Source organism: Theobroma cacao, chromosome 6 (genome assembly GCF_053813885.1).
Source record: "Theobroma cacao isolate CCN51 chromosome 6, ASM5381388v1, whole genome shotgun sequence".
Taxonomy (NCBI): Eukaryota; Viridiplantae; Streptophyta; class Magnoliopsida; order Malvales; family Malvaceae; genus Theobroma; species Theobroma cacao.
This window is the reverse complement of record NC_142644.1, coordinates 25,528,884-25,555,400: the sequence shown is the minus strand read 5'-3', so window position 1 is coordinate 25,555,400 and position 26,517 is coordinate 25,528,884. Positions and strand designations below refer to the sequence as shown.

At 34.6% G+C, this 26,517-nt stretch overlaps 4 protein-coding genes across 4 annotated transcripts; 1 reads left to right on the top strand and 3 right to left on the bottom strand.

Moving 5' to 3' along the window:
- Positions 1–240: 240 nt before the first annotated feature.
- On the bottom strand, positions 241–916 carry GER1 (germin-like protein 1). Its single transcript, XM_018122647.2, has one exon. It carries the CDS (start codon positions 798–800, stop codon positions 321–323), a length of 480 nt encoding a protein of 159 aa, XP_017978136.2. The 5' UTR covers positions 801–916; the 3' UTR covers positions 241–320.
- A 7,436-nt stretch (positions 917–8,352) lies between these two features.
- Positions 8,353–10,233, top strand: LOC18596218 (growth-regulating factor 5-like). The gene is made up of 4 exons (XM_007024559.3): positions 8,353–8,784; positions 9,038–9,572; positions 9,682–10,034; positions 10,132–10,233. Exons 1-4 carry the CDS (start codon positions 8,607–8,609, stop codon positions 10,137–10,139), a joined length of 1,074 nt encoding a protein of 357 aa, XP_007024621.3. The 5' UTR covers positions 8,353–8,606; the 3' UTR covers positions 10,140–10,233.
- Positions 10,234–14,448: 4,215 nt separating this feature from the next.
- LOC18596217 (uncharacterized) lies at positions 14,449–16,202 on the bottom strand. Its single transcript, XM_018122613.2, has one exon. The coding sequence runs from the start codon at positions 15,390–15,392 to the stop codon at positions 14,826–14,828; it is 567 nt and encodes a 188-aa protein (XP_017978102.2). The 5' UTR covers positions 15,393–16,202; the 3' UTR covers positions 14,449–14,825.
- Positions 16,203–20,665: 4,463 nt separating this feature from the next.
- LOC18596215 (Integrase-type DNA-binding superfamily protein) lies at positions 20,666–24,527 on the bottom strand. The gene is made up of 8 exons (XM_088807407.1): positions 24,079–24,527; positions 23,196–23,832; positions 23,021–23,103; positions 22,578–22,666; positions 22,374–22,447; positions 22,222–22,272; positions 21,923–21,999; positions 20,666–21,430 (listed from the first exon to the last, which is right to left on the bottom strand). Exons 1-8 carry the CDS (start codon positions 24,236–24,238, stop codon positions 20,868–20,870), a joined length of 1,734 nt encoding a protein of 577 aa, XP_088663533.1. The 5' UTR covers positions 24,239–24,527; the 3' UTR covers positions 20,666–20,867.
- Positions 24,528–26,517: the final 1,990 nt, after the last annotated feature.

Genomic DNA, 26,517 nt, shown 5'->3' with positions numbered 1-26,517 from the left:
CTTCTATAGCCATTGCACTTGTGAATCTGTCATTGTTCAATCAATTTCATGTAGTAATAGAATATTGAATGAGCTTGAGACCCCAAGGAAGCAGCCTCAAGCAAACGATTGACATGATCTTTTATTTTCTTTCCCTCTTTGGTGTTTGTATGCATCGAAATATTTGATTATCTTCTTATCAAAAATATGATAATTTATTTAATAATTTAAACGAAACAAGTACATGAATTGAAAACGCAAACATAGAATTCCATAAAATGACATCTTTACAAATTAAATTCAGAAATGTTGAAGACAAAATTAATATTTCCTTGCAATGCCTAGCCAGTACCACCAAGAACACCCTTAAGCTTCTTCACTTGAGCGTCATCAAGGAATGTGGTTGTCTCCACCAAGCCAGAAGGTAAATCATTGGCAAACAGAGCAAAATCGAGGATCTGGAGACCAGGGTTTGGGCTGTTGAAACTAACAATAGCGAGCCCTGGTCTCTTACCAGAACTTATTTGAAAATGCAACAACCCTGGAGGAAAAACCATAATATCTCCCCTTTTCAGTGTCTTCAAGTAAACACTATTAGCTGGAGAAATGAACCCAGCAGTAATGTGACCGTGCACCACACAAAGAAGCTCGGTTGCAGCAGGGTGAGTGTGCATTGGGATTGCACCGCCTACAGCCAGGTCCAACCGTGCTGCAGACATTCCTAGCCCATTTAACCCTGGAAATTGTGCCACAAATGCAGGGCTCACCGCAGCTTTGATAATGTTTGTGGTGTTTCCTTCCAGGCCTAGGCCCGTAAACATGTAGTCGTCAGCTGTGACTTTGGCAGCCTTTTTACAAGCATAGCCAGAAGGGGTTTCTGCTCCCTTCAAGTTTGCAACGCAAAGTCCTGCACCAGGGCAGTAGCTGAAGTGCAGAGAAGGGAGAGGAGGAAGAGATTGTGAAGCATTTTAGTGGGGAACTGTTTTTTTTTTTTTTCTTTCCTTACGGTAGTATTCTTTTCTTTTAGGGGCTTTGGATAAAGATATATAGAAACTTATGCTCACAAACGGACTAGTATGGTGCAATTTGGTAACGATATGCCCATGTTGACGAAGGAGACAAAACGAATGACGAAGAGGACCACAAGTCTTTGCATTGTGTAACAATTTAAGTCCAGTTCCTCTCACGTTGAACTGGCATAAGCTGTAACATCATTCATAACAATCAAAGTTCAAGAATTGACTTAGCAACTTTTCGAATTTAAATCACGTGGTTCTTAAAAATTCAAATTCAAATTTTTAATAATAATAAATTTAAATTATTATACAGTTCATAATAATCATATTCACATCGATGTGAGTTGTGGGGTATCATATTCTGTGAATGCTTTCAAGCCTTCTCATTTTGTAATAAATACTACATTGATGACAAAGATTAACCTATTCAATTAATAAATGTAATACTAGTAAGTTGCTATTAAAAAAAATGTAAAACTAGTAAGTTAAAATATATCTCTATAGCAAGTTGATAGCAATTAAGATGAGTGTTTATTTACATTAATTGCATGCATCTTCGGCATTCAATTCCTAAGAACGAAGTAGGAATAAATTCCCAAAAATTAAAATGGACATATTACTTTGAAAAATCAGGTATAGAGAGGGAATTTAGCAAAACGTGGTCCAAAGTCACGTGCAAAAGAGCCCAAGGGGGACTCATAAGAAGACATCGTGACAGCTAAATGCCTAAATGGTTCTTAAACAGCGCCTTGCTGCCTAAATGGTTCTTAAACAGCGCCTTGCTGTCATTCAAATCGCGACCATGGAACTGTTGTGTGGACTATAAGGATTCCCCCACGTGTTAAATTATCAGGACACTTTACTACTTCATCTGCCTCAATTAATGTATGAATAATTAATGTTGATGTAAATAGGGTTTAGATGAAATTTAAGGAACTAGCAAAATTGACTTTAAAGTAAGCCTTTCAATAAACGCTTCGTTCCCATCACTCGATATGTAAAGGGGAATAATGTGAATAGCTTTAGAGATATAATGAAGCCAACATCTAACTTCGTCTTATACTTTACAAAAGTAGACTACTAGATACATTCGAGGGTTTGCAAAGTTGTTCGACTTTAGAGCTTACTTTCTGTAGCAAGTAGATTACAAGGAATTTAAACGCTTTTGTAATTGATAAAAACTTAAATGTTTATGTGAATAGAACACAACACTTTTCTTATTTTCGATTTTTCTGTTCTTTTTTTGTTTTTGATTTGATGTGTCCAAATGGTTGATAACAAACCATTTATATAGGCTTGTAAGTATCTCTTATTCAAGGACACAACCCTTTCATTAAGATACTATTTTGTCTAAAAGGTATCTTTATATTTTGTCAGACACAACTTTTAGATAAAAAGTATTGTTTCAGTAATCATGTTACGAAAGGACAACTATTCATTCTATAAAACATAATTTTTAAATTATAATTTAAAACAATAACTTTTCATATTTAAACTTTTGAGCTATAGTATTTTTTCAATTTGTCTCATAACTTTTGGATGTCATTTTATCAAAAAAAATAACCATTCATATGAAAATCTGCCTACAATCCAATAGTCACACTATGTCACTTTTTATGACATAATCTTTAAATTAAAATAACTTTTCATTATGTGACATAACTTTTGATTTTGAAAATACACCAACAATTAATTTCACTGACTACTGTTTAGATAAGTAATTTTAAATTTTCTCAATTCCGATGCTCATAATCAAGCCAAATAAAAAACAAGATCTTATAAAATACAAATATATTAGTAATATATATATATATATATATATTTAGTCATAGTGAGAAGGAGATAATTTTGTTTTTCTTTTTCTATGTAAAAAGAATTTGAAGACAAATTGACTGCTCTAACCTTAGGGTGGGATGTAGCTGCGAAAGTTTTTGCTAGTTTTCCCACTTGTCTCGTCAAAACCTTATATTTTATAAGCATCAATGAAAAATAAAGACTTTTTACTGTGGAAACCAATTAATTAATGAATTAAAATAAGAACAGATATTATTTTGGTAATCAGCAAACAAACATATTATTAGTCAAACGATGTTAGGATTTAAAAATACAATTTTCGATCATTTAATTGAAAATTTACAATGAGCAATATGGTGAATTACTCTTTGGCCCAATAGATTGGTCCTGACCCACCAGTCGAGTCCATAAGAGTACATAAAATTCCAAATATGCTTAAGATGGCCAATCTCTTTCTTTGTAAGAGGCAATGACGTGACACATTTGTTCATAATCGAGGAATAGGAATAGCAAAAAGGACACATTGGTAATTTAGCAAAAACAAACAAAAAAGAGAGAGAGAAAGAAAGAAAGTTCTATCCCGTTGTCACTTAATTTGATTGTAAGGAGAAAACACTGAAGCAGCATTAAGGTTGACAAGAGAGAGTCATGAATGAGGTGCCAGAATAATGGTTAAATAATTTAATAATTAGAGGGAGTTTTTATGAGTTTGGTGAGCAATGATAGCTATCGTTAAAATGATATACTGTGATTTGGAAGTTGGGAACACACAGCTTATCACTGACTCATTCATAGAGGTCTGGTGTCTGGTTCTCAGTCAAAAACCTCCAAAAACTTTCCCAGGTGAGCTTTATTAGACCTACCATGTCTGAGTAGCTGCACCCACCCTGTCAAGAAATGCTTCACAAGAAAAAGATGACTGTGACAATATGGAAAGGGATGTGTTCAAGGAAATATGTTGGGTTAATGAATGAAATGCTGCGTTAGTTGAGATATCAGCAAAGAAAGAAAGGAGAGAGAGGGTCATGTGTTTTGGGCAGAGAAACAGAGAGTGAACAGTTCTTTTTCTCAGAGTGCACTTCCCTGACACACACCCTCCTGCCCACTTTCAACAAATGGAAAAGGCCATATTTCTTTTTTTGCCTTTATAATGCAACCAAACAAACCAAGACTTCCTTGTAACCAATAGACTATCACTTGCTCTGCTACAATACCACTTTAGTGTGAACTTACTCAAGTGGCCTTTCCCTTTTACGAAGGCAAAAATAATTCATGCAACAACCCAAGTATACGTTATACCCATGTTCTTACCACAAGTTTTGGTGAGACCAATAATGGCTACTAGCACTATAACTTGGAGAAATTGATTGGACCCTCATCAAATTTCCTCGACTTTTACCCCCAAGTTTTTGGTCAGAATTCTAATAACTGCTAATAGCATTTGCATCTACTTGAATTGATTGCTATCATAGGATTTCCCAAATCTTATCCCAGATATTTTGTGAGACAATGCTTTAGGATCTAATAACATGTGAGTTTTGCAGAATTTGGTGAGATCTTGTACAATTTCCTCTGTTTTACTCAAACGTTTTGGTGAGAGTATTTATAACTTGTACAAAACATAGTAACTTTAAGAAACAGATCATCTTGTCTGTTGTTTGGAATGATATCTTAAATGTGTTTGGGTTCCTAGGTGTTCCGAAGCAATGCAATGACCCGATTCAAACCTAAGATGTAAGGTTATTCCTTTTGATTCATTTAATTTTTTTAACATTGCTCTCCAAATATGATAACATTATAAGATCAATTCGAAAATCTTTTTGTGTAAGATAGACTTCTCTTATTACCCAAATTAATATAGATCCTTCAAACGAAAATTGAATGAAGGCTTATGCTTAAAGAGTAATGACCTACTTTGCATTATAAAGTTGGTTTATGTATAACACAACTTAGAATACAATAACATAAACAAACTTAATTTAGATACATGATATGGTTATAAAAGAAAATTTACATTACAACATCGGAGTTGCCGTCGTTTGATGGATAACATTTAATATCCTCTACGTGATTTTGTAAAAACGTTAAAGGGATTTGAATAAAGAATATTCTTTTTGTATATAAATTCTCAATTAATTTGCCCTTAATATATTGTCGTTTAATTATCTTGATGAAAATATTTAATCAGCATACTTATGACTGCATTAAATATGTGCACATGTCCAGAAAGTGTTTTGAACCTTTATCTTTTTTGACTTTCACTAATTTATTTAGCATTAATTTTTAAAATTATTTAACTGTATAACAAAATCTTATATGGAACTTATTTTAAAAATTTGTATATCTACAAAGAGAAAGTAAACAGGAGAGTGAAAATATATAGTATCGGGTTAAAAATGAGCAAAAGAAACCGGAACGAAAGTGTAACTTAAAAATGATATACGTGCATATTTAAGCCAAACCAAAGTCTGTCAAACTATTCGTGAAACGAAGTTAATCTTTTACCTTTTACTTTATAAAACAAATAATGTAAATTATGAATTTGAGCATTTAATTTTTTAAATTTTTTATTCTAATCATTTAATTTTGAAATGACGTTTTGTTTACCTAAAAATAATAAAATGTAATGTTTGAGTTACTCAGTTATCAAAAGCTAACCGTTGTTTGACATGACGTTGCACCAGGGGCGGAGCCTCCTTAAGTGATGAAGTGACGGGGGCATGGATGGCCAAAGTTTTAAAATTTTTCATATATTTTCTTAATGATTTTTAAAGTAACTTTTTTTAATAATTAACATAAATAAAAACTAATAAAATAATTTTATATATCTCACTCAATTTTATTTTTTTTAAATTTATATTATTTTTATTTTTAGTCGATTTGTTCATATGTTTGAACTTTTTGTAAATTTTCTTTTTCAATTTTTGCAAACTATAAATCATATTTTTTTTTCATTTTTGTTATGTTATATGTGATATTTATCTTTTAGTTGTTATGTTCTTTGATCGTGAAATTTATTTTTAATGATTTTAATTTTTAAAATTTAATAAATTATTTGTAGTTCTCAAATATAAGTTGTAATGTTACCTTATTATTTAAAATTTTATCAATGAATCATTTTTTTAATCTTAATTATAAAAGAAGAAATTAACTTAAATATATATTTTTTATCTGTTTTACATTTTATATTTAGTTAAAATAAAATTATCTTAAATATATAGTTTTTAAACAATCTCAATTATATAAAAAGAAATTATTAATCTTATATATTCTACACAATTTAACTATTTATATTCTACATAATATAGTTTTATATTTTTATTATCTATTTTTTGATTGTTAATTAAATTTAATATATTAATTTTTTAAATTTATAACCCTTATATTTCAATGTTTGACTTTCTCAACAAAAATTAGCTAGTTCCATCCCTACACTTCACATCAACTATATTTAATTACATGGACAATGCCACCGACCAAATGAATTGAGAGATCAAAATTAGTAATTTACTCAAAAAGATATTTTTAGGTCCATATATTCCTAACACTTGTTTGTACGGTAAAATCTAAAAAAAAATAATATTGCACTTTTTTTAGTCTATATTAAAATTAAAAATATAAATAAAAAATAATAAAATAAACAATTGAGTTATTTTAATTATTAGTACAGCAACAATTACATGGATAGTATCTTAGCCAGGTTAACGTTTAAAAAAAAAAAATCTTGCAAGCATTATTAAAAAACACAGACAAGAGGATTCAATTCTTGGACTATCTATGATTAAGGACACGTGGATTCATTTAACTAATGCCTCCATTTTGTAAAGCCAGAAGTAATAACCAATTAATCATAATAGTAAATGAATAGCTACACCGACAACATTTTAAGCAAAAAAACTCTCATTGTTATCTCATATAACCACTTATCTTGGTTTTCATTTTATCATAAAGTTACATATATATATATATATATATATATATATATATATATATATATATATACCTACATACATATATATAAGTATGGATATTAAAAAAATTTTAATTGACTAAAATAATCATGTTTATTTATTAATATTTTTAAATTATCATTTTAAATATTTTTTATTATTAATATTAAAACGATTTATCTAATTTGAAAATATAAAGAAATTTTAATTGTATCAAATGACTTTTATTATATTGTTATACATATTAATAAAATTTATCTAATTTATAAATATAAAAGAACTTTAGATGTAAGGATGATTATCATTAAAAAAAGATTTATCTTAATTATAATAGTATTAAATAATTTAGAAATTAATATGATAAAATTTTAATTATATATAATTATATTTTTATTTAAAAGTAATTTAACTTTACACTTTTAAAAATAGTTTGTATATTTATTATTTGAATAAATAAAAAATAAATATTTAAATACAATATAGAGTAATAACTAATAGTAATTCATCACAAAAAATTCTGAGAAAGTTAAAGAGCAGATAAATCATTCGAACTCTGAAGTTTAGGATGTAGATGTGCAGCTTTTTCACCCATCTTGTCTAAAAACTAATATTTTGAATAGGATCGTTATAAGTCGACCGATGTCAACAAATTAATCTAGGTATGAGGTTTATTAGTCCTAAGAACAAATAATTAGAGCGGTAATAAACATTAATAAATGACTAAAAGGAATTAAAAAGAAGAAAAAGAAAAAGAAAAGGCATCCGTCCGTACCATAAACCAGGCCTTAGCTTGCGTTTCCTCTGTCGCTCCTGTGTATCCTGTGCGTGCGTCAGTATGACACAAAAAAACTTGTCCTTTTTCTTCTGCAAAGTTTGATATGCCCACCAATCACTTTACTATTTGCGCCTCTTCCAGCGTATGTGTATGCATGCATTCGTATATTTGTTTAAGTGCAACCCAACGATAAAGAATTCGGAAAATTTATATTTAATATATTATATTATTTACTCCATTATTTTATTATTTTTTTGTTTCTCGACTCTTGAACTGAGACCATTTAACAGCTTCTTTAGCTGTGAATGGAGTGCTTATTACAAGTAGAATCTGTACTGGTTACCTGATCGAATAAAGCTGAAAAGGCATTCTTCTTATGATAAAATCATACTAAGTGTAAAGGAGGCTGTAGACAAAATGTTGAAAGTGTAAATCCAAAAAGAAAAAGAGTGAAAAAAGCATTATCAGTTCACCATCTAATTATAGCACAGTAGAGAGTACTGTATCTCAGCTTCACATAATGGCATGGCACTCATTTTAAGGAGAATGACGTGGAGACAGCAAAAGCAAAAGGTGTGCATGTAATGTAACATTAATTACACTCAATTTATTATTAACCTTCTTTTCTCTATGCGTGTTATAATACTGGTAGGAAGTAGTATTGTTTTATTTAATTACGCTCTACTTCTTTTTCTTTACCCATTTAATTCGTTTTATGGATTTTTGTAAAGATGTCAGAGACAAAAGCAACAACAACGGCAGCGGCAGCAGCAGCAGCAGCAGCAGAAGCAACAGAGTTGCAGTCATAATAAGAGCAGAGTTACTCAGAAGGAAGAGAGAGAGAGAGAAAGAGGGAAAAAAAAGGAGTAGGAGGAGGAGGTGGCAGCAATATTATCAGAGCCATTAGTTTTATCCATGCACAGAAAGAAGATTCTGCTACCCAATTGACTCTGCAAAAATACCCTTCAAAACTACCAGCCCCAGCGACAAGAGACCCTTCTTTCTGAGAGCTCTTTAGATTGGTTCTTGTTCAACTTCTTGTTCCTTCAGAAAGATTATATTTTTAGCTTTCTTTTTTGTTCGACTTTAGAGATGATTAGTGCCAGAAATAGGTCTCCATTTACTCCAACTCAGTGGCAAGAGCTTGAACACCAAGCTCTCATCTTCAAATACATGGTTTCAGGAGTTCCTATCCCACCTGAACTGATTTATTCTGTCAAAAGAAGTTTGGATTCTTCTTTAGCTTCCCGCCTCTTCCCTCACCAACCTAGTAAGTGTGCAGAAACAAATTGGATTGTTCTATTCATTATGCCTTCGGACTTCGGACTTCTTTTAGCTCAAATTTTCATTTAATCTTGGTGTCTTTTCTTTAATTTTATCTAATTGGCTCCTTGTCAATTAACTTGTGGGGCTGATTTAATAAGTTTTTTTTTCTTTGTTTACGTGTTTGTGTGTTCGGGTGTGTTTTCTTTAATTGTTTTTTGGTCAAATGAAAATTTTGGTGTCTGGGGGAGGGGCTGCAGTTGGGTGGGGTTGTTTTCAGGTGGGTTTTGGCAGAAAAGCAGACCCAGAGCCAGGGAGGTGCAGGAGAACGGATGGGAAAAAATGGAGGTGCTCAAAAGAAGCTTACCCAGAATCCAAGTACTGTGAGAGACACATGCACAGAGGCAGAAACCGTTCAAGAAAGCCTGTGGAAGTTAATTCAACAACAGCCGTTTGCACAACACCACCACCAACAACAAGCTCGATACTTTCACCATCCTTCTCAACAATCAACAGAAACCTCTCCATTTCCACTTCCAGCAATTCTAGTCTATCCTCCAGTTCTTCTTCTTTCTCTTTTTCTCCACTCTCTTCTTCTCCTATAGCTCCTGAAATCTACGCCCATCACAATCCTAACCAAATCACCCATCTTAACCCCTTCCTTTATTCTCATCCTTCCACTTCTACAAGACCTCCTGGTTCAGGCTTATCATTTCAAAATGACACATCACCTCACCATTTCTTGGACTCTGGAGCAGGAATTGTTTCTTACTCTCATGCTAATAAAGATTACAGGTTTTGTTATAGCTTAAGCCTTCAAGCAAGATTAAATTACCTCTTAATCTCTTATACTTTTGCCTTTGCTTTATAATTGCCTGTGAAAGTTGTTATTCTTTATTAATAGGTACGTTCATGGAACAAGGGAGGGTATGGATGAGAGATCTTTCTTCCCTGAAGCTTCAGGGAGTGCAAGAGTTGTATCTGATTCTTATCAGCCATTGACAGTGAGTTCATACAAAAGCTACCCTCAGTCAGAGTATCAGAGCTTTGGTGACAGTGGCTCGAAACAGCGGCAGCAACAGCAACAAGAGCAGCATTGCTTTGTTTTGGGTACTGATATCAAGTCAGCTAGGCCAATCAAACTAGAAAAAGATGATGAAACTCAAAAGCAAGTGCACCAATTTTTTGGGGATCATTGGCCACCAAGGAACACTGACTCTTGGCTTGATCTTGCATCCAATTCCGGGGTCCATTCTGGTAATTCAAATTCACTATCATTTCTTTTTTTTTTTTCTTTCCCTTCTCGTACAAATCTTTTGTCCACTTCTAAAACATGATATTTTTGCTTCTGCAGATAGTTGAGGTCTCAATAATGGATCTAATATATTATGGCCAAAATAGCACTTGTTTTGGTGGGTCTATTCCTTAGCTATTGAAGTTGTGGCTAGGACTGCTTTGTTCAGATAAAGGTGTGGAACCAAGACGGTAGGGCCAACGGGAAGATATATATGTCTTGCCACCTTGATAGCCTACTTCTATCTTCTTCCCTGGAGGAAACATGTTTTCGAATTTGTAGACTTGATTCTTTGACTGGAATCATCCTCATGTGCTTTAAGGTCTGAAAACTTTTATAAGTATAAGCATTTTCCTTTCCGGTTTCTGCTTTATATTACAAAAATCCATTTGCTCTGGGCCCATGTGAAGTCAGAACTTTTGTTATATATATATATATATATATATATATTATTCATTATCCCCCCGCAGAAACTAATATTCGACAAAACAATTATTGCTAAAACTTTTTATGCATGCCAAAAGCTTTGCTGGCGAATTAGTTTCTTGCCACCGTGATCCCAATAATATCACCACTTAGCATCAGATGCATACCCATCCCTAGGTTAGCTGTCAGTAACTTTTCATGTTTGGATTTAATTCTAAGGGTGTTTTTGAAATCTTGTGCTTTCCTTTCCATCTATCTCCTCTTTGTTGTCTTTTTCTTGGGATCATGTTATTTGAGATCCAATCTCTCGCTCTCAATCAGCTAAATCTATAATTAACATCACCCAACAAGAAAAAGAAGAAAAACGAGATGCATCACCCAAAGAACAAGATAAGATAGGCATTGAAAGTAGCTAAGCACTGGCGGTTTTTGGTATAAATGGAAGAGGAACAGTGTGCCTCCCTTCTGCTGCCTCTAGATCTTCTCTTCTCAGCATTGTTTCTGGGCTTTAATTGCTACAATTTCTCAACTAGCTAATATTTTTAATAAACCAATGAATGAATTGATTAAGCCGCCTGAGTTTAACTTTAAGATAATATTTGGTACAAAAAAAGTGAAAGCACATTTTTTGTGTTTAATTAAATTATATTACAGTGTTTATTTTGTAACAGATTATTGCAATATAAGATTGCAATGCAATAATTACAATTAAGGGATGTAATGTGATTACAGTCCAAAATCAATACAATCATATTACATTACACTGTATAATATTATTAAAAATATTTTTACCCTTCAACTTTATTACTTTGTTAAAAATATTTTGTAATATTATAATTAAAATAAAATATATAATATAAGAATTAAAAATTAAAAAAATAAAATATAAGAAATTAAAATTTATATAATATAGGTAAAAGAAATTAAAATAAAATATATACTATAAAAATTATATTAAAGAAATAAAAATAAAATATATAAAATTATAATAAAAAAAGAAAATAAAATATATGACATTAAAAATATATTAAGAGATGATATTATATAAAAATTAATAATAAAAAATACAAATATATTAAACTTGTATTTTAATAAATAGGGGTAATTCTGAAAATTAACATTACATTCTTAGTAAAGTACTTGTAAACCAAATGCTGCAATATTATGTTTTTTGTATTTTAATAATTATTTTGTTTGTATACCAAACACTATAATGTTATTTTTCTTACAGTCACATTATTTACAATCACAATACTTGCAATCATATTATCTATAATCAAATAGCATTATAAAGTACTAAATGCCACTTAAGTGGGTTTGGACTTTGGAAGAGTACACTGAAGTTAAAACTTTGAATGTCAGAGCATTTCAATTTTCATGCACAGTTCACTGCTACAACAACTTAGTACACTTCCTTTCATCAATTTTTCATTTTGTATACCAGCACCAACCACCAACCTCTTCATGCCTGCCCTATTACTCTTAAATCTTGCGGTCCAAATTTGCCCATGAAACTTTTTTGGGTGTCCCAATTACTGTAAGCTGATGGGTTTAGCCCAACTCAAATCCACAAATGCTCTCTTTAGCCTCTGAGATGGATTACAACCTCAAGCTCTCAATTTCAAAAGCATCCCTATGGCCTTGCTCTTCAGGACCGATAACATGGAACATCGTCTAGCGATTATAAAAGTATTAAAAAAATAATAGAAAAAACACAGAAACAAAACGTCAGATTTCTATGGGGAACCGTATTTCACTGCGGCGGCTACAGATCTATAAGAAATTGATTACGCTTTTCCATTTTAATCTAAATTTAATTCCATTTTTAGAGCATGCTATCTAAGTCCAAATCACGTTGAAAAAAAGAACAAGAAAAAGAAAAGACATGAATTTAAAAACTATTTACCAAATCTAGTTGAACCTCAATTCTCAATGCATCCATCTTTGAAAGATTTGCCATATAAAAAAGAAACTCACATCCACCTCAAAAATTAACTAGTTGTCCTCTTTTCTGGTCACATCACATACTTGATCCCTACGTTATAGTCAAACTGAGCTACTTGCCGTGAATCTGCCTAATGGTGTGAATGTGGTTGGCACCTGATGGCCATGACTCCTCCAATACCAATAGTCTGATTAACAACTTATAATTAATTAGATAACAGGCAAGTACATAGAATTGGATGACTTGTTAGTTGTTTCCAACAAAAAGTTAATCAAAACTCTTTTCCTAACACACCAGCTCATCTTAGCTAATATTTTACCGAGTTTGGTATTAAAGTAGGATGCTAGAGCTAATTTCAAAGAAAACCCCACAATGAAGCTTTGGGTATCTAGGAAAGTTGAGTTTGTTCTCCAAATTTGATACTTAAACCATGGATAGAGACCAACTGCCAACTTGATAAAGCTAAATTACATTTAGTCCAGATAGAATATCCTAGCGGTTAACCCAAGAATTAAATGATAAAGTACTTAATTCGAAGCCTTTTGCCTTGAAGCGAAGCAAAATGCAAATTTCAAAATGTCGTTTGCTGCTTTAAAAAGTTCTTTCTTTTTTAAGCCATTGGGCACCTAAATCACTCTATTGCAGAGTTTGAACTTTGAAGGCTAACCAAATAAGCAAAATTAGTACTTACAATTTGTTTTCTACAATTATCCATGATTTGATAAATCCACCAAATGAGCCAATGTAACATCACAAACAGATATTTGTTTCAATCATCTCAAAAAATGGTGTTGATCAGAACATCTAAATTTCCAGAATTTAACATGTTGACATGATCACATCTTATTAAATAATCACCTATCGATTGAACTAGATCCCCAAACCAGCCAACCATTCTAATTCTGAATGAGTTACATCATGTAGCATCATTCCAATGAGAAAAGAACTGCCTTCACTTAGATCGTTCATGACTGGTGATTTTTTTTAGCGATACATGGAAGTAGACCTAAGACATGGATGGCTATTGCGGTTTACCTATTTGACTAAGATAACTGCCAAGTTACCACCAAAATGTAACAGCCATATTCTAAGTATGAAGCAGATTTCTTCATGGGAATATTCAGAATATTTCCTTTGGCGAGTAGCGGCAAATGCAGAAAGTATGTTCATGTTCAATATAAGCTTATAAAGAATTAATGAATACCATTCAACTTCTTCAGTAGTTGGAAACTCAGAAATTCCCATACCAAAAGTATCTTCAGCTCATCACCAACTCCCCCAACCCAAACCACAAAAAGAAAATATGCATACATAACATTTCATACGGTAGGTTGCTTTTAAAAAGCACTGCATATTCATATCAACGACAGATTCACAATTCAATCTATTTAACATTTAGGTAATGCTGAGGTAAAATCAATTTAAATGGCACATAAATGCAAAATTGTACAACAATGCAACAATGACACACATCTCTCCAGAAGCTCAATTACCGAAGGTAGTGTCACAACTTCTAAATCAGCAAGAACTAAGCAGTCTAATATTCCAAGGCCTAGGCCTAGCATTCATACGTTTAATCCAAAAAGCCAGTTCTTTGTGCTTCCATTAGTGTCATTAACAATAACTTCCTAGATTATTCTACAACTCAGAGGCACCTTCTTTTGGGGGGAAAAAGGCCTAAAATAGGAAATAATCTTAAATACTCACAACATCATAGTGCATAACAGAGTGTGTAATAGCATGCTTTAATAAAAGAAAATATCCAACAAGGTATCTAAAGAAAGTTAGATCACAAAACTGTACCAGATGAGAAAAAACTACTAGGACTTATCACCTCAAGAGTCAAGGCATCATCAGTCTTACATTACATCCCAGAGTGAATGCAACTAATCCAATAAATTTACATCACACGAGTACATAATTAATGGAGACAAGTCAATAATACAAGAAGCGTTCTTCTCTCAAATATAGGCAAAAAGCAAGGTAAAAAAAATAAACAACGAAAAGACAATAGAAAATGTTTACAAATTCATTATATTCCTTCCATGATTCCTAACATTGTTACAGTGTCAAACAAGATAGTTAAAACAAGGTAAAGAAAAGTTGAGGCAGAAGTTAAAAAGCTTTTCCTCTAAGTTGAATTACAGGACGTGTAGACAAAACTAAAGAACCCCACAGAAAGAATCAACAGACAAACAGTAACAAGATTAAAAAAAAAATTTCAATCAGCAATCACCCATTTACAGAGGATCTCAGCAAGGACCCATATCCGTGATATACATAATCCTTTTTCTCAGCTCATCAAAGAATTTTCTCAATCCAATCAAAGAACTCCCTAAAAAGAATTGAAATGCAAATGTAACTGAAAAACTTGGCGGAAATTTCATGAAGAAGAAGAGCAAGTCTCGTATGCGCCTTTGACTTTCAACAACTGCCTTCTCTTGAAAACCAGGAACCCAACAACACCAACCTGCAAGATGATAACAATTCCAGTGAACAAAAGCCCAATTTTTTTTCCTATATTGACCTTGTGATCACGTGAATGTGGTGGAGGAGGAGGTTGTGGCTGCGCCCTATGGGAATTGGTTTTATCCTTTTGATTAATTGGACGCGGCTGTGCACTAAAAGGCGCTGCCGGGCGAGAAGGCGCTCCCGGGCGAGAAGGCGCTGCCGGGCGAGAAGGAGCTGCCGGGCGAGAAGGCGCTGCCGGGCGAGAAGGCGCTGCCGGGCGAGAAGGCGGCCCAGGGCGAGAAGGCGCTGCCGGAGGCCGCAATGGTGAATATGGTGGTGTTCGTGTTGGAGGCGGAGGATGAGAAAATGGTGATCGAGATGGTGGAGGTGTTGGCCTTCTATTAAATGATTGTGACTCAACAAGATCAGTGAAGATTGTAAACAAAAGGCATAAACTTAAAAGCACCAATCTTGATAAAGGCGGTTCCATAATAACCATAGCTACGCAAATCCAAAACCTTTTTTGGGTTTAAAATAAAGGATTTTGCAGCATTCTTGATTTTGGATATGACCCAAAATTCTTGCTTTTTTTCTTCTTCAGCTTTCGAATTCTGAGAACTTTGGACTAGGCTTTCAACATTAGGCCGGATTATTGCATCGATCGTGATTTCTTCTTCTTTTGAGAAATCAAGGAACTGGGTAAAACGGGAATCTTCCAAATTCTTGACTCGTTTCAACTTCAGCTTCCCCCAATTCAAAATCTAGGGTTTTTCAAACATTTGGTACCAAAATTTTAGGAATTGGCCTAAAACGGATAGCTCTTTTTTTAAATCAGGGTATTCGTGATTCCTTCCCCTTTTATGAAGGATCTAGGTAATGAATCAAAAAATTCGGGTATTTCCCCTATGGTTGATTCCTTTCTTTGTGAAGATGCAGAAGAAAACAGGGGATGGGAGACATTTTCAGGCTTATGCAACGAACCAGAGTGTGTTTTTGAAGGATATTCTTAATTTCTTGACAAATACCAAAAAAGAAGAGTCATATGAGGAATGGGTCAAACAGGCTGTTGAGAAAACGCATTGGTGAAAGATTAAAGGTTTTCTTTTGTTACCTTTCTGTTTTTTCACCTTCTCAGATATGGCACAGCAAGAGAGAGATAGAGACAGACAGTCTAGGCGGGCTTCACCGGTTGGGGGCTAATTTTGGGTGATTGATTTACATAGAGAGAGAATCTTGAGACCTGTCTACCCTTCTCCTTTAGAGGACAGAGATAAATGGGACAAACAAAATAAACACAAATGAAACGAAGAGATATAAAAGATTTGGTTGATATGTTGTCAACGGCCATGATAGATTTCTTTTTCTTCTTTTGTTTCTGTCCTCTCAAGGAGCCAGGATTACGTGGACCCATTTCCTTGGGTTTAATCATCGTTTTTTGGACTTCAGGGTGTGAAACCAGGGTCCATAAGTAATTAGATCCTCGGTTTTACCCTATAAAAATCAGCCCAAATTGGGTGACATGCCCATTGCCCCGCCAATCTATTTCTCTATTTGGTATGGGACATACACTAGGAGGTCTCTTGCCCTTTTCCCACGCATAAGAAATTCCCATATCAATAAGTTCCAAAGGAAGAAAAATCTGTGCTGGCTCTGTATCTCAAGGACCCACTTTTATATAAGTTTAGAACATAATAATGCACTTGACCTTAGATTTGTTTGAAACGCTTATCAATATCGGATTTCAAATGTATGAGAGTAGTACAAGAAAGAATCAAGTCATACTTGTGCAGTTTATGTTATGTTGCATGTTTCCTCTTTGGGTTGTTTTGGAGGAAAACGAATCTGTTTGATGGTTTAGATGAAGTGAGATCATTGTGATGAAAGATATGTAACTTTTTGTGATTTATGGTTAGTTAAACTTGCAATCTCTTTGATGGAAGTAAGATCCATAGCTTCTACTACAAAAAATCAATGCTAAGCTGTTGAACGATTATTATGAGATAGTTTAGCGATATTCGTATATCTTATCCAATTAAAACAAAAATATAATTAGGTCGACGGGTGAGTGAAGATGAACAGAGTTGATTCTGAAGCCTGGGACTGTGGGCACAGGCAGTCTCCTGGACTTGGGTTTGGGAGAGGAGCTGGAAATGAGTGAAGAGTGGGCTGAACACCCCGCATTTGCAGCCAATAGGTTGGAAGGCAAGCCCAAAACAAGTTAAATGCACCAACAATGTTGGCTTAGCCATTTTAAGTGGTCGAATTTTCTTTGTAAACTACTAAATAGAAATTGTACATTAGAAGTAGAAACTCAGAATACATATACATAAATTTGTCGATTTCAATTTTCTTTTTCCTTTTTCGACTGATATCTGAGCAAGATTCACTGAACTTTTGACTATGTTGAGCAGGGAAAGGTTACCCTTTGAAAAAGAGCATGGTCACGTGGGAGAGAGATGGAGCTGGAGCAGGAGCAGGAGCAGGAGCAGCCCTTTGGGGCATAGTGTTGTGCAGCTAGAGCAAGAAGCATGTTTGGCCGGATCCAGTGTCATCAGCCGCAGCACCGCAGTCTCTTACAGTGTTCCACATTTTGTCAGCACAAAAACTGTCCTTTACCCCCTTAGAAATTGACCCCAAAAGAAGGGGAAAAAAAAAAGAAAGGAAAAACCCAAAGGATCTGAGGCAAAGGGGTTGCTCTTGTCTCATAAGTGGCCCCTTCGCACAAGCCTTGACCCCAGTAAAGACCTGGAAAGCGATGTTATTGTTTCATTATGTCAATGGCAAACGCGTCATTGCATATCCAAGTTTTACTCATTGGCTCGTTCATTCATATATGTTAAATATTTTGTATGTGAGAGAAAGAGAGACAGCTTGTGAAGGTGTTGGAATTGCAGAGACAGCCAAGGACTAGAAAATAAATGGAGGGATGGGCCAAAAGCGTTTCTTCCCCTACCATCTTTTGAAGGCAAACTCATAGATATGCATTATGATTAACAAGTGCCTTGGAAATCGATGTTATGTTTTCTATTAGATGCCTGTATTCAGTAACTGGCTAAGGGCATGCGAGGTGTCTATAAGAAGAAAATTTTGTCCTTGGACCAATTACGAATTTGTTGCTTTTTGGACTTTGGATGCCTTTTATCCGTTGGTTAATGATTCGTGGCACTGTGTTGTTTGGACCAATTACGAATTTTGTCCTTCGAACAATTACGAATTTGTTGTTTAGTTTTGTTTTTCTTTTTAATTTAAAAATTATTATAAAATTTTTATGAAAAATAATAATTTTTAAAATTAAATTGAAGTTGTTTGGTAAATTTTTTTTATAAGTATAATTTTGATTAAAATTATCATAAAAAATATTTTTTTTTAAAAATAATATTATAGTTTTATTTAATAGATAAAAATATTTTTAAAATAAAAATAAAAATTATCTTGTATTTTTTTTTAAAAAGCTCCTCATAAGAGTTTTTTTAAAATTTTATTTAAAAAAAATTATTTTTTTTGTGAAGAGTTTTTTAAAATTTATGTTTGGTTTAATTTTTATTTTTAAGAAGTAAATAAATTTTAAAAAAATCAAGTCAAACAAATTAGTTTTTTTTTTCCTTTTATTATTTAAGCAACATGAGTCAGTGTATGCTTATTGCTCTCTTGCATGCATTTTTCTCAAATTGTACAGGATTAGTGGATGAGTAATTACTAATTGAAGATATATCAACTGAATTATCAAGTTGGAACCCAGTTAATCCTTTTGCAATGGAAACGATATATTCCATGCTTTTTTTGTTACCGATTTCGAAATCTGAGTCAAGGGTTCTGACGTCTGAGTTGGAAATGCTGGTTTCCAAGTAGCTCTCAAAGGTCAATTAGTGCATAATTGAGAACAATCAATCTTATCTAATTCTTATATTCATCATGAATGTCAACAGGACAATGCACCACCCCCCGCCCCCCTAAAAAAAAAGTCGAAGAAAAACAAAATGGCCAAATAGGTTTCACTCAATTTTTATTATAATACTATTAGCATGCCATGGCCATGACCTGTCAAAATCAGTACCAAAAGCACAAAGCAAGTAACACCCATAGCTGGCTAAAGCCTTTCTAATGTCAACAGATAATAACGAAACCACGCAAAATGAAAGTACCCTACACGGCTATACCTAGAATCCTAGCCCTACAACCTTACACCCCTAAACCTAGGTGTATATATGTAACAGGACTCCGTTTCATCTGGCACTATTAGCTAGCTCTAGCTCTACAATCTACTTAGATTCACATAGATGTTACAGGTTGTAGATTGGTTTTGGGGACAGTATGATGGGGAAATGTCTCTGCATGAAGTATCTTGTCCTGCGGATTTTGTCTTCTTCTTCTTCCTCTACCGCGAATGGGGAAATGTCTGCCAGGTCTTTTTTTTTCTGCTAGATTTATGTAGATCCCCCTTCTGCCCCGAATCTATCCCTAAATTTTCCGCCTGTAACACTCTCTCAATCCGTACATATTCTCCAACTTTGTTATGCCAAACTAAATCAACGAAATCCCTATATTTCCCATCTTCCTACTCTGGCAATATTGCTATCCATCTCATCCTCATGCACTCGATGTACAAAATTACAGCTTCAAACAATATGAAAAAAAGGAGTTAAAAATACATTAACTGTTTATATATATATATATATATATATTCTTTGGTACAGTAGGACAAAACATCGGTGATTTCAATGTTTCCCCAACGTGGCAAAAATCAGAGGAGCCAGCCAGAACCCACATTAGAAGAGCTTTTGTCGCCTGGTTGGAGGTGAAATAGCGTAGCTGCAAGAGGGCGTGGGGGTGGGACTAGCAATGAACAAGGCTAACCTGTTGCTTTTCTCTCTCTTTTGTCCATACACAAAATAGAGCTAACTTCACCGCACAGAGAGAAGAATAAAGCCACAAGGCACGCAAGTTAAGGCACACCGCATGCCCCTTAGCTTAATTTCTCTCTCTTGGATTCTCAAAGGAGTCAAAGCCAGTCCCACTGGAAAACAAAATGTTAATATTGAGTCAAAGTAGGTATCCAGTTTTGACTTTTACTCAACATATATCAGCAACTTGAATTTGCCCATCTTCCTTCTCATAAACCATGAACAATAGTTGCCTTTCCCTCGCAAGAGGTTAATAATACATCAGGACTAATCGTCTGTTACCCTGTTCTTTCTAACACTTACCCTCCACTTGACCATATTTACGGTGAAGGCGAGATCAATCCCAAATTCTGGTACAATTATTGAAAGATTCAGATTAGACAAGCAAAGGCTGGCTGGCCGGCCCGCCTGCTAGCTGTTACTCTGCCTACAAGCACTGTGGCATTTGTGCTGTGAGCTTGTGATTGTTTTGCGACAGAAAAGGACCTTTCGCTAGCTGAATGGCATTAGAAATGAAATTTGAGCATTCCACCAGGCGATCCTTTGGTTTTTCTCTGCCGTTGCTTTTTAAATTTTGTCCTTTTTACGTCAAAAAATCCAATTGTTTAATTAAGAAGAAATTTAAAAATATTCAAAGCCAACAAAAGAATAAAAATAAAAAACAGAACAATAATTGGTGGATCATCAGATAGCATCTCTGCTATTACATGTCCTTCCCTTCAAGCTCTGCATTCCATTGCTTTCAATTTCGCTAGATTCCTCGCCAGGGTGTATTAGGATGCCATGAAAATCACCCAAGTTTTCTTGAGAGTTAGGTAATCTGGCATTAACGCTATAAATGTCAAAAAATGGGGTCATCAAGACAGCAAAATTATCGAACTAAAGGCCTCATCTTTCCATTTTACTTTGATAAGGTAGAGAACGGTGAATTCATATTGAAACCAAAACACCTAAAGAACATTGAATCCATTCTATTCTGTGTGACATATCCTACCCTCTTTCTAGTTTCTATATTGAAACCAAGCCACTTCTCTATCATCAATCAGTGCCTCTCAAATTCTTAAACAATTGACTCACTCGTTCCAAAGCGCAAACATTGGAACCTGATGAACCACACCCAAACTCCCCAGCCGGTTTTCATTTGAATTTTCAGTCCCGTTGCTGCCATCTTCAAACTTTGGACCCTCTAATGAGAAGTAGCCTTGAGAGTAGTCTCCACCAATGCCAAACTCACTAGCTAATCCGACTGAGCATTTTGGACTTTGGGGGTTAGAGGAATTACGGCCATTTGAAGTTGCCAAGGATGCGTCATTGTTAGTGTTACTACCTTGATGCTGCTGATTATCATCTGAATTTGCATTCCAAACCATGTCAGCCACTTCGTGAGATGCTTCACCGTTTGATATAGCTAGAAGCGGGTGAGCTGATGTTGATGAAGAACACGAATTATAATCCTCGAGAGCAATTGGGCCAGAGTCTTTTGGTGAGCGTTTTGCAAGGTCACCCCCAATAAGAGTAGAGCTTGAGCAAATTCTCTTTACATCATACCTACTTATGTCAAAGTTGGTTACAGCACTTGTCCCCCTAAACTTAATTGCAGCAATATCATAAGCTTCAGCTGCTTCTTCTTGTGTGCCTATAATGTATAACATAAGTTATATTATTGCATATCACAGTTAGGATTTTTTGGGAATTGACAGCTTAACTACATTAAATTTTATGGATAAAAAGTGAAGGACAAAATTATAATCCAGCTGCCAATTTCATCAAAGCATGTCCCTGTATTACCTAGCTGTGCAGTATAAAGGCCATTGCAAGGGAAAAAAAATAAAAGAAACACTGACATGAACTGGTGGGACAGTTCAAGAAACTTAATGCAGGAATTGAAGATAAGCTGGATCTGATTCTATCATAAATGGTTCCCAACTCGGATGACACTATTTATTTACCCAATTGAACTAGGTCTTCAAATTATTTCTACCATCAATCCTGAAACCTATAATCATTAACTTCAAAGTCTATAATAACTGAACTAATTGAACAATTATGAGAGATGTTGAGACATGGCAATTTCTAAACAATGAACCAAAAGTTAAAAGGAGAAGGAAAAAGAGGAACTGAAGCTCACTAAATGTTCCGAGGTACAAGTCCTTGTTTCCAGCAACCCTTCCTATTCTAGCTTGCCACCTTCCATGCTGATGGTGCCTACACAGAGAAAGAAGAGAGCTTGACACGTAAGAGGAAATATTGATAGACATAAAGTTGGATGGCATTTAAAATAACGTACCAAGTATACGCATTTGAGAACTGAGATCATCTGAATTTATATAATAATGTTTGCCTATTATTGTCTATTATAATTGAAAAGGCTGCAAAATGCAGTAAATAATGGAAACTTTATCATCGAGGTCGTTTTCTTGCCATTACCTTGTCACTCCTCTGTACACTGAAGCTCCTCTCGAAAAACCACTGCTTTTCCTGTCAAAAGAGTAACATGTTAATCAATGTTACAACTTCCTTTGTCTGTCAGTCCTTTTTCTTTTCCTTTATCTTTGAATTTAAATGTAAAAGACTTGTACCTTCTCAAATGAGCTACAAATTCTTGACGGGTCATGTTCTTCATCTCTTCCAGCTCCTTCTCGTAAGTACTCAACTAAAAGGACAGTATACTTTCTTATACAGTACGATAAATAATATATAAATGATTCTGGCTGGTACTTGACCCATAAGATAAACTGTAGAAACCCAATGCAAAGAACATTGTAGTTCAGCTACGAACTTACAGGAAAATTTATATGAGTTGTTGGACCCCAATACTTCAGAGCAGCTAAGTCATAAGCCCTTGCTGCTTTCTCTTCCTTATCATAACCCCCTGATCATCGAAATTTTACACAAAGAGAATAAACGATTAAAAAAAACTGCACAGAACCCAATGTTCTTTGTTCTTCTAGTTACATACTCCATAAAAAGTTAAAAATCATTTAAATGTTTAATAAAGAAGAGACAGGCAAAAGGATATGGGAGTTCACTTACCAAGATAAACTGCAGAGAATCGAAGGACGGGAGAACCAGGAAAGTGAAAAAAACATAAGCATTAGTATATTCTTTCCAGGAACCAAAAAAATGAAAAAATAAAAATAAAGAATCAATAAACAAAAACCACAAAAGAAAAAAGAAAAACAACAGTTATTATTGAAATGAATCTTATGCTCCTCTCAAGTCTCACCTTGCCTCCCTTTCCTTGTTTGTCCCTCTTTCCTACAGCTATTATCCCATAAGTGAGCCTCATATCTTCCGGTCCATCTATGCCTTTAAACAACAATATATCAAAAACGAACAAAAACAACTTAATTCTCCATATTTGAAAGGCGGATAACAAAGAAAGTCAAAAGGTAGAATACCTAGTAACACCACGATATTGAGAAGTTCGTTGACCAAAAGTATCGATAGATTTGCGAGGAACTGGTTCTCTGGCGAGGCTCTTCCCAACAGGCCGTTTACGGTTATCAACCCCTTCCAATGGTGCAATTGCAGCCATCGTCCCATTTTGGGAGCTTGGGGTCATGGTAAGAGAGAGTGTCTGAAAGTTGCAATGATTACTTGCTTCACTAGAAGCTTTCCCATCAGAAAATGGCGTTTGTCTCAACCAGGATTTGAACCCTGAAACCGAAGTTGCACTCTCGAAAGGCACATGGTTCATGCCATTGTTATGGTTATGGTTAGGGTTTGGGTCACACTGTTGGAGGTTGTCACTTGCCATTAGGGTTTGACGGTTTTCGTTGTATTGGTAAGTTTGGATCAAAGAAGATGGATTTGTTAAAGTCTCTCCACCTTCCATATCCCCATTAGTGTTATAGCTTGGTGCTACATTGACATTGATTCTAGTTGAAACAATGTTCTCGTTTGAGTCCTCTTGGGTTTGGCCGTAAACTTTGGTCTCCTCAGATGGAGAGTTTGAGTAACAACACCCCAAGAAATCTTCAAGTTTGGGACCGTCCTCACTTTCAGTTGCACCGCCAATATTTTCATATCTCCAATCTACAAAATCAGGCGTTGGAAAAGAAAGCAAAAGAGGTCCCCATTTCTTGTTGTTAGATCTTTTCAAGTATAAACACCCCAAACATGAGCAAGATAGAAAATAAAGAGACACTTTTCCCGCATGCAACAAAAATTTAACCATTAAATTTCAAAAACATGCATGCTGCAAAGTTAAAAGTACCAATATACTACATAGTATTATTTCCATGGTGAATGATACTAGAGAATAAAGAACGAAGCAAAAACCTTCGGCGCCGTTAGAAGAGCGACGAAAAGGGTCAACAACATAAAGAGAGCCATCGGAACGCAAAGGCATGACGGAAGAGAAACCTCCATGGTCTTCTCTGCCAAAGCTTTCATCGATTCTTAGGTGTGGAGTCAGAGAAAACCCCAACCAGTTACTCATGATGACGATGATGATGAATCCCTTTTATCAACGCAATCTATTACACTTTCTTGTTACACCCTTCTCTAGAAAAACACAACAAAAATTGAGAGAGTCTTCCCCCTCTCTCTTCTCTTTCTCTTTCTCTTTCTCTGTTTTCTCTCTCAATAAAAATGCTTTAAGTAATGTTGTTCTCTCCTCTTTCACTGTTACTTGGGTGCGGGGGTAGCATTTGGATCTTAAAGAGCTCAAACTTCAAAAAAAGAAAACTTTCTTCACACAAACAAAGCTCTTCTCGTCTTATATTCTCAGCACTGTATCTGCATCTGCATCTGTTTTGCTAATGGTTGCGTTGGGTTTCGTGCCTCTCTTTCATTTCCTTCTCAGTGTTTGCAGAGGTGGCCATCACATAAATATTATATCATTATGGCGACAAAAGAAGAAAATTGGAATATGGCCAAAGCATTTTTAGCCCCTGTTTGCTACGGCGATCACCCATGGATTCTTAAATTTCCCACACTGATGAGTCCATTGAAAATTAAATGGGATTTTGATGGACCGTCAGGATTTGAGTATAGCCTGGTCTAGGGGAAATAGAGCAGCAAATCTCTGCTAAAATTGTTTAAGGTCTTTTGTCAACAATTGGTCCACGTAAAGCTGGCGGCTTGCAAATGCAATGCAATGCAAGCGGTACACAGTACAGTAGCAGCGTAGGGTCAAGAGTCACTCGCTGCCAAATTTTGAACATGTTGGAGACTGACCAGGTATGGGTGCTTTGCTTTGGTAAGTTTCTAGGTGGCTTTGAGACTTCCGCTGTGGCAGGTTAAGCAAAAAAAAAAAAAAAAACCGAAGCCCAAAATGCTTCAAGGTTAAAAAATGGCAAAGAGCTTTGGGGTAAGTTTGATGTCCAAGTAGTTGGGCTCCACCAAGGAGTCCATGTCAAAAGAGATCTTATGGATCCAAAGATCATGGGCCAATCTTTGATGAGCAAGGAAGAGCCCAAGTAATAGGAGGAAATGGGAAAATGGAAAAGCTTTGTTTCAACTAGTCAGAAGAAACAGAAAAAGGGTTTTGACAGAGGATCCTGTTGTTGGACTAGGATTGAAAATGACTTCAATTTCGGCAGATACTATATACTAGTATTACAGTATTCTTATTGCCATTGCAATCTTATCCACAAGATGAGCTTCCCAACCACATAACTTCAGCAATGCAGCAAGCTAAAAAAAGCCTATCATTTCGTGATAATCTAGAGAACTTCTTCAAAAAATTAAGAGCGTGGTTAATTTAATTTGACTTACCAAATTAAGAGACTAATTACTAGTATTATAAAATCATTTGCTCTAGGTCTATTGCAACATGGCGTCGTTGAGATTATATAAATTCAAGCTACTATAGGATTTTATAATCCTTGATTTGATTCCCTTGAAAAAGTAGCTGCTATGATTCCAAATATCAATGTGCTCCTTTACCCTAGGGTTTGACAAATAATGCATTAATGCATTAATGAAGACGTGTCCAACATCAAATGGGAGCTATATACCGCACCTTCTACCTTTTCTTTCTTATATGTTGTGTTATAGATGAAGGTTTGTAGTTTCACTACCATTCCACCTGTATGGAGTAGTCAAGCAACAGGGATTGTCTCTCTCCCTCAATTGTTTGAAAATTTTGAATTTTTTTATTAATAAAGTGAAGGGTTGGTTGAAAAAGAAAGGCTCGAAAAGATTGTTGTAGGTGAGTTATGTGACATAATTGACTCATAATTATGTATATATGATTTGAAACCCCTTTTAAGTACTTAGTATTTAATAACAATTATGGTATTCAGAAGATCAAAGGATGTGAAAGACTATGGAACTTCAGCTACTGTGACGGCTCCATATATCAAAGGTTCTATAATTTAATTTTTGATACAGTTATTTTTGAGGTTATATGTATAAGTTTGTTCTACAACATCTGCAGAATTGCTGATGCCTGATGTGCTTGGAATCTTTTACTTCCTTCCAAGTCCAAGTAGAGTTCTGCCGTCAGCATCTTAAGGCGCTAATTCCCATTGGTTTGCTGGGCATAATCATTAAAGAAATGCATGTTTTTGGCGTTAGATTAGGGGGCAAAAGATCTTCAACACACAGTTAAAAGAGGTCCCTATCTGCATTTGTCATAAATGCATACAATTACATATTTAATTAAAAATAGATAAAACTAAAGGCATCTTTGTTTGGATTTATGCAGACTAAACTCTAGTACACTATAGTTTCTGTTCTCTAGTTATTCCATGTCTTTTAATCACAAATTAA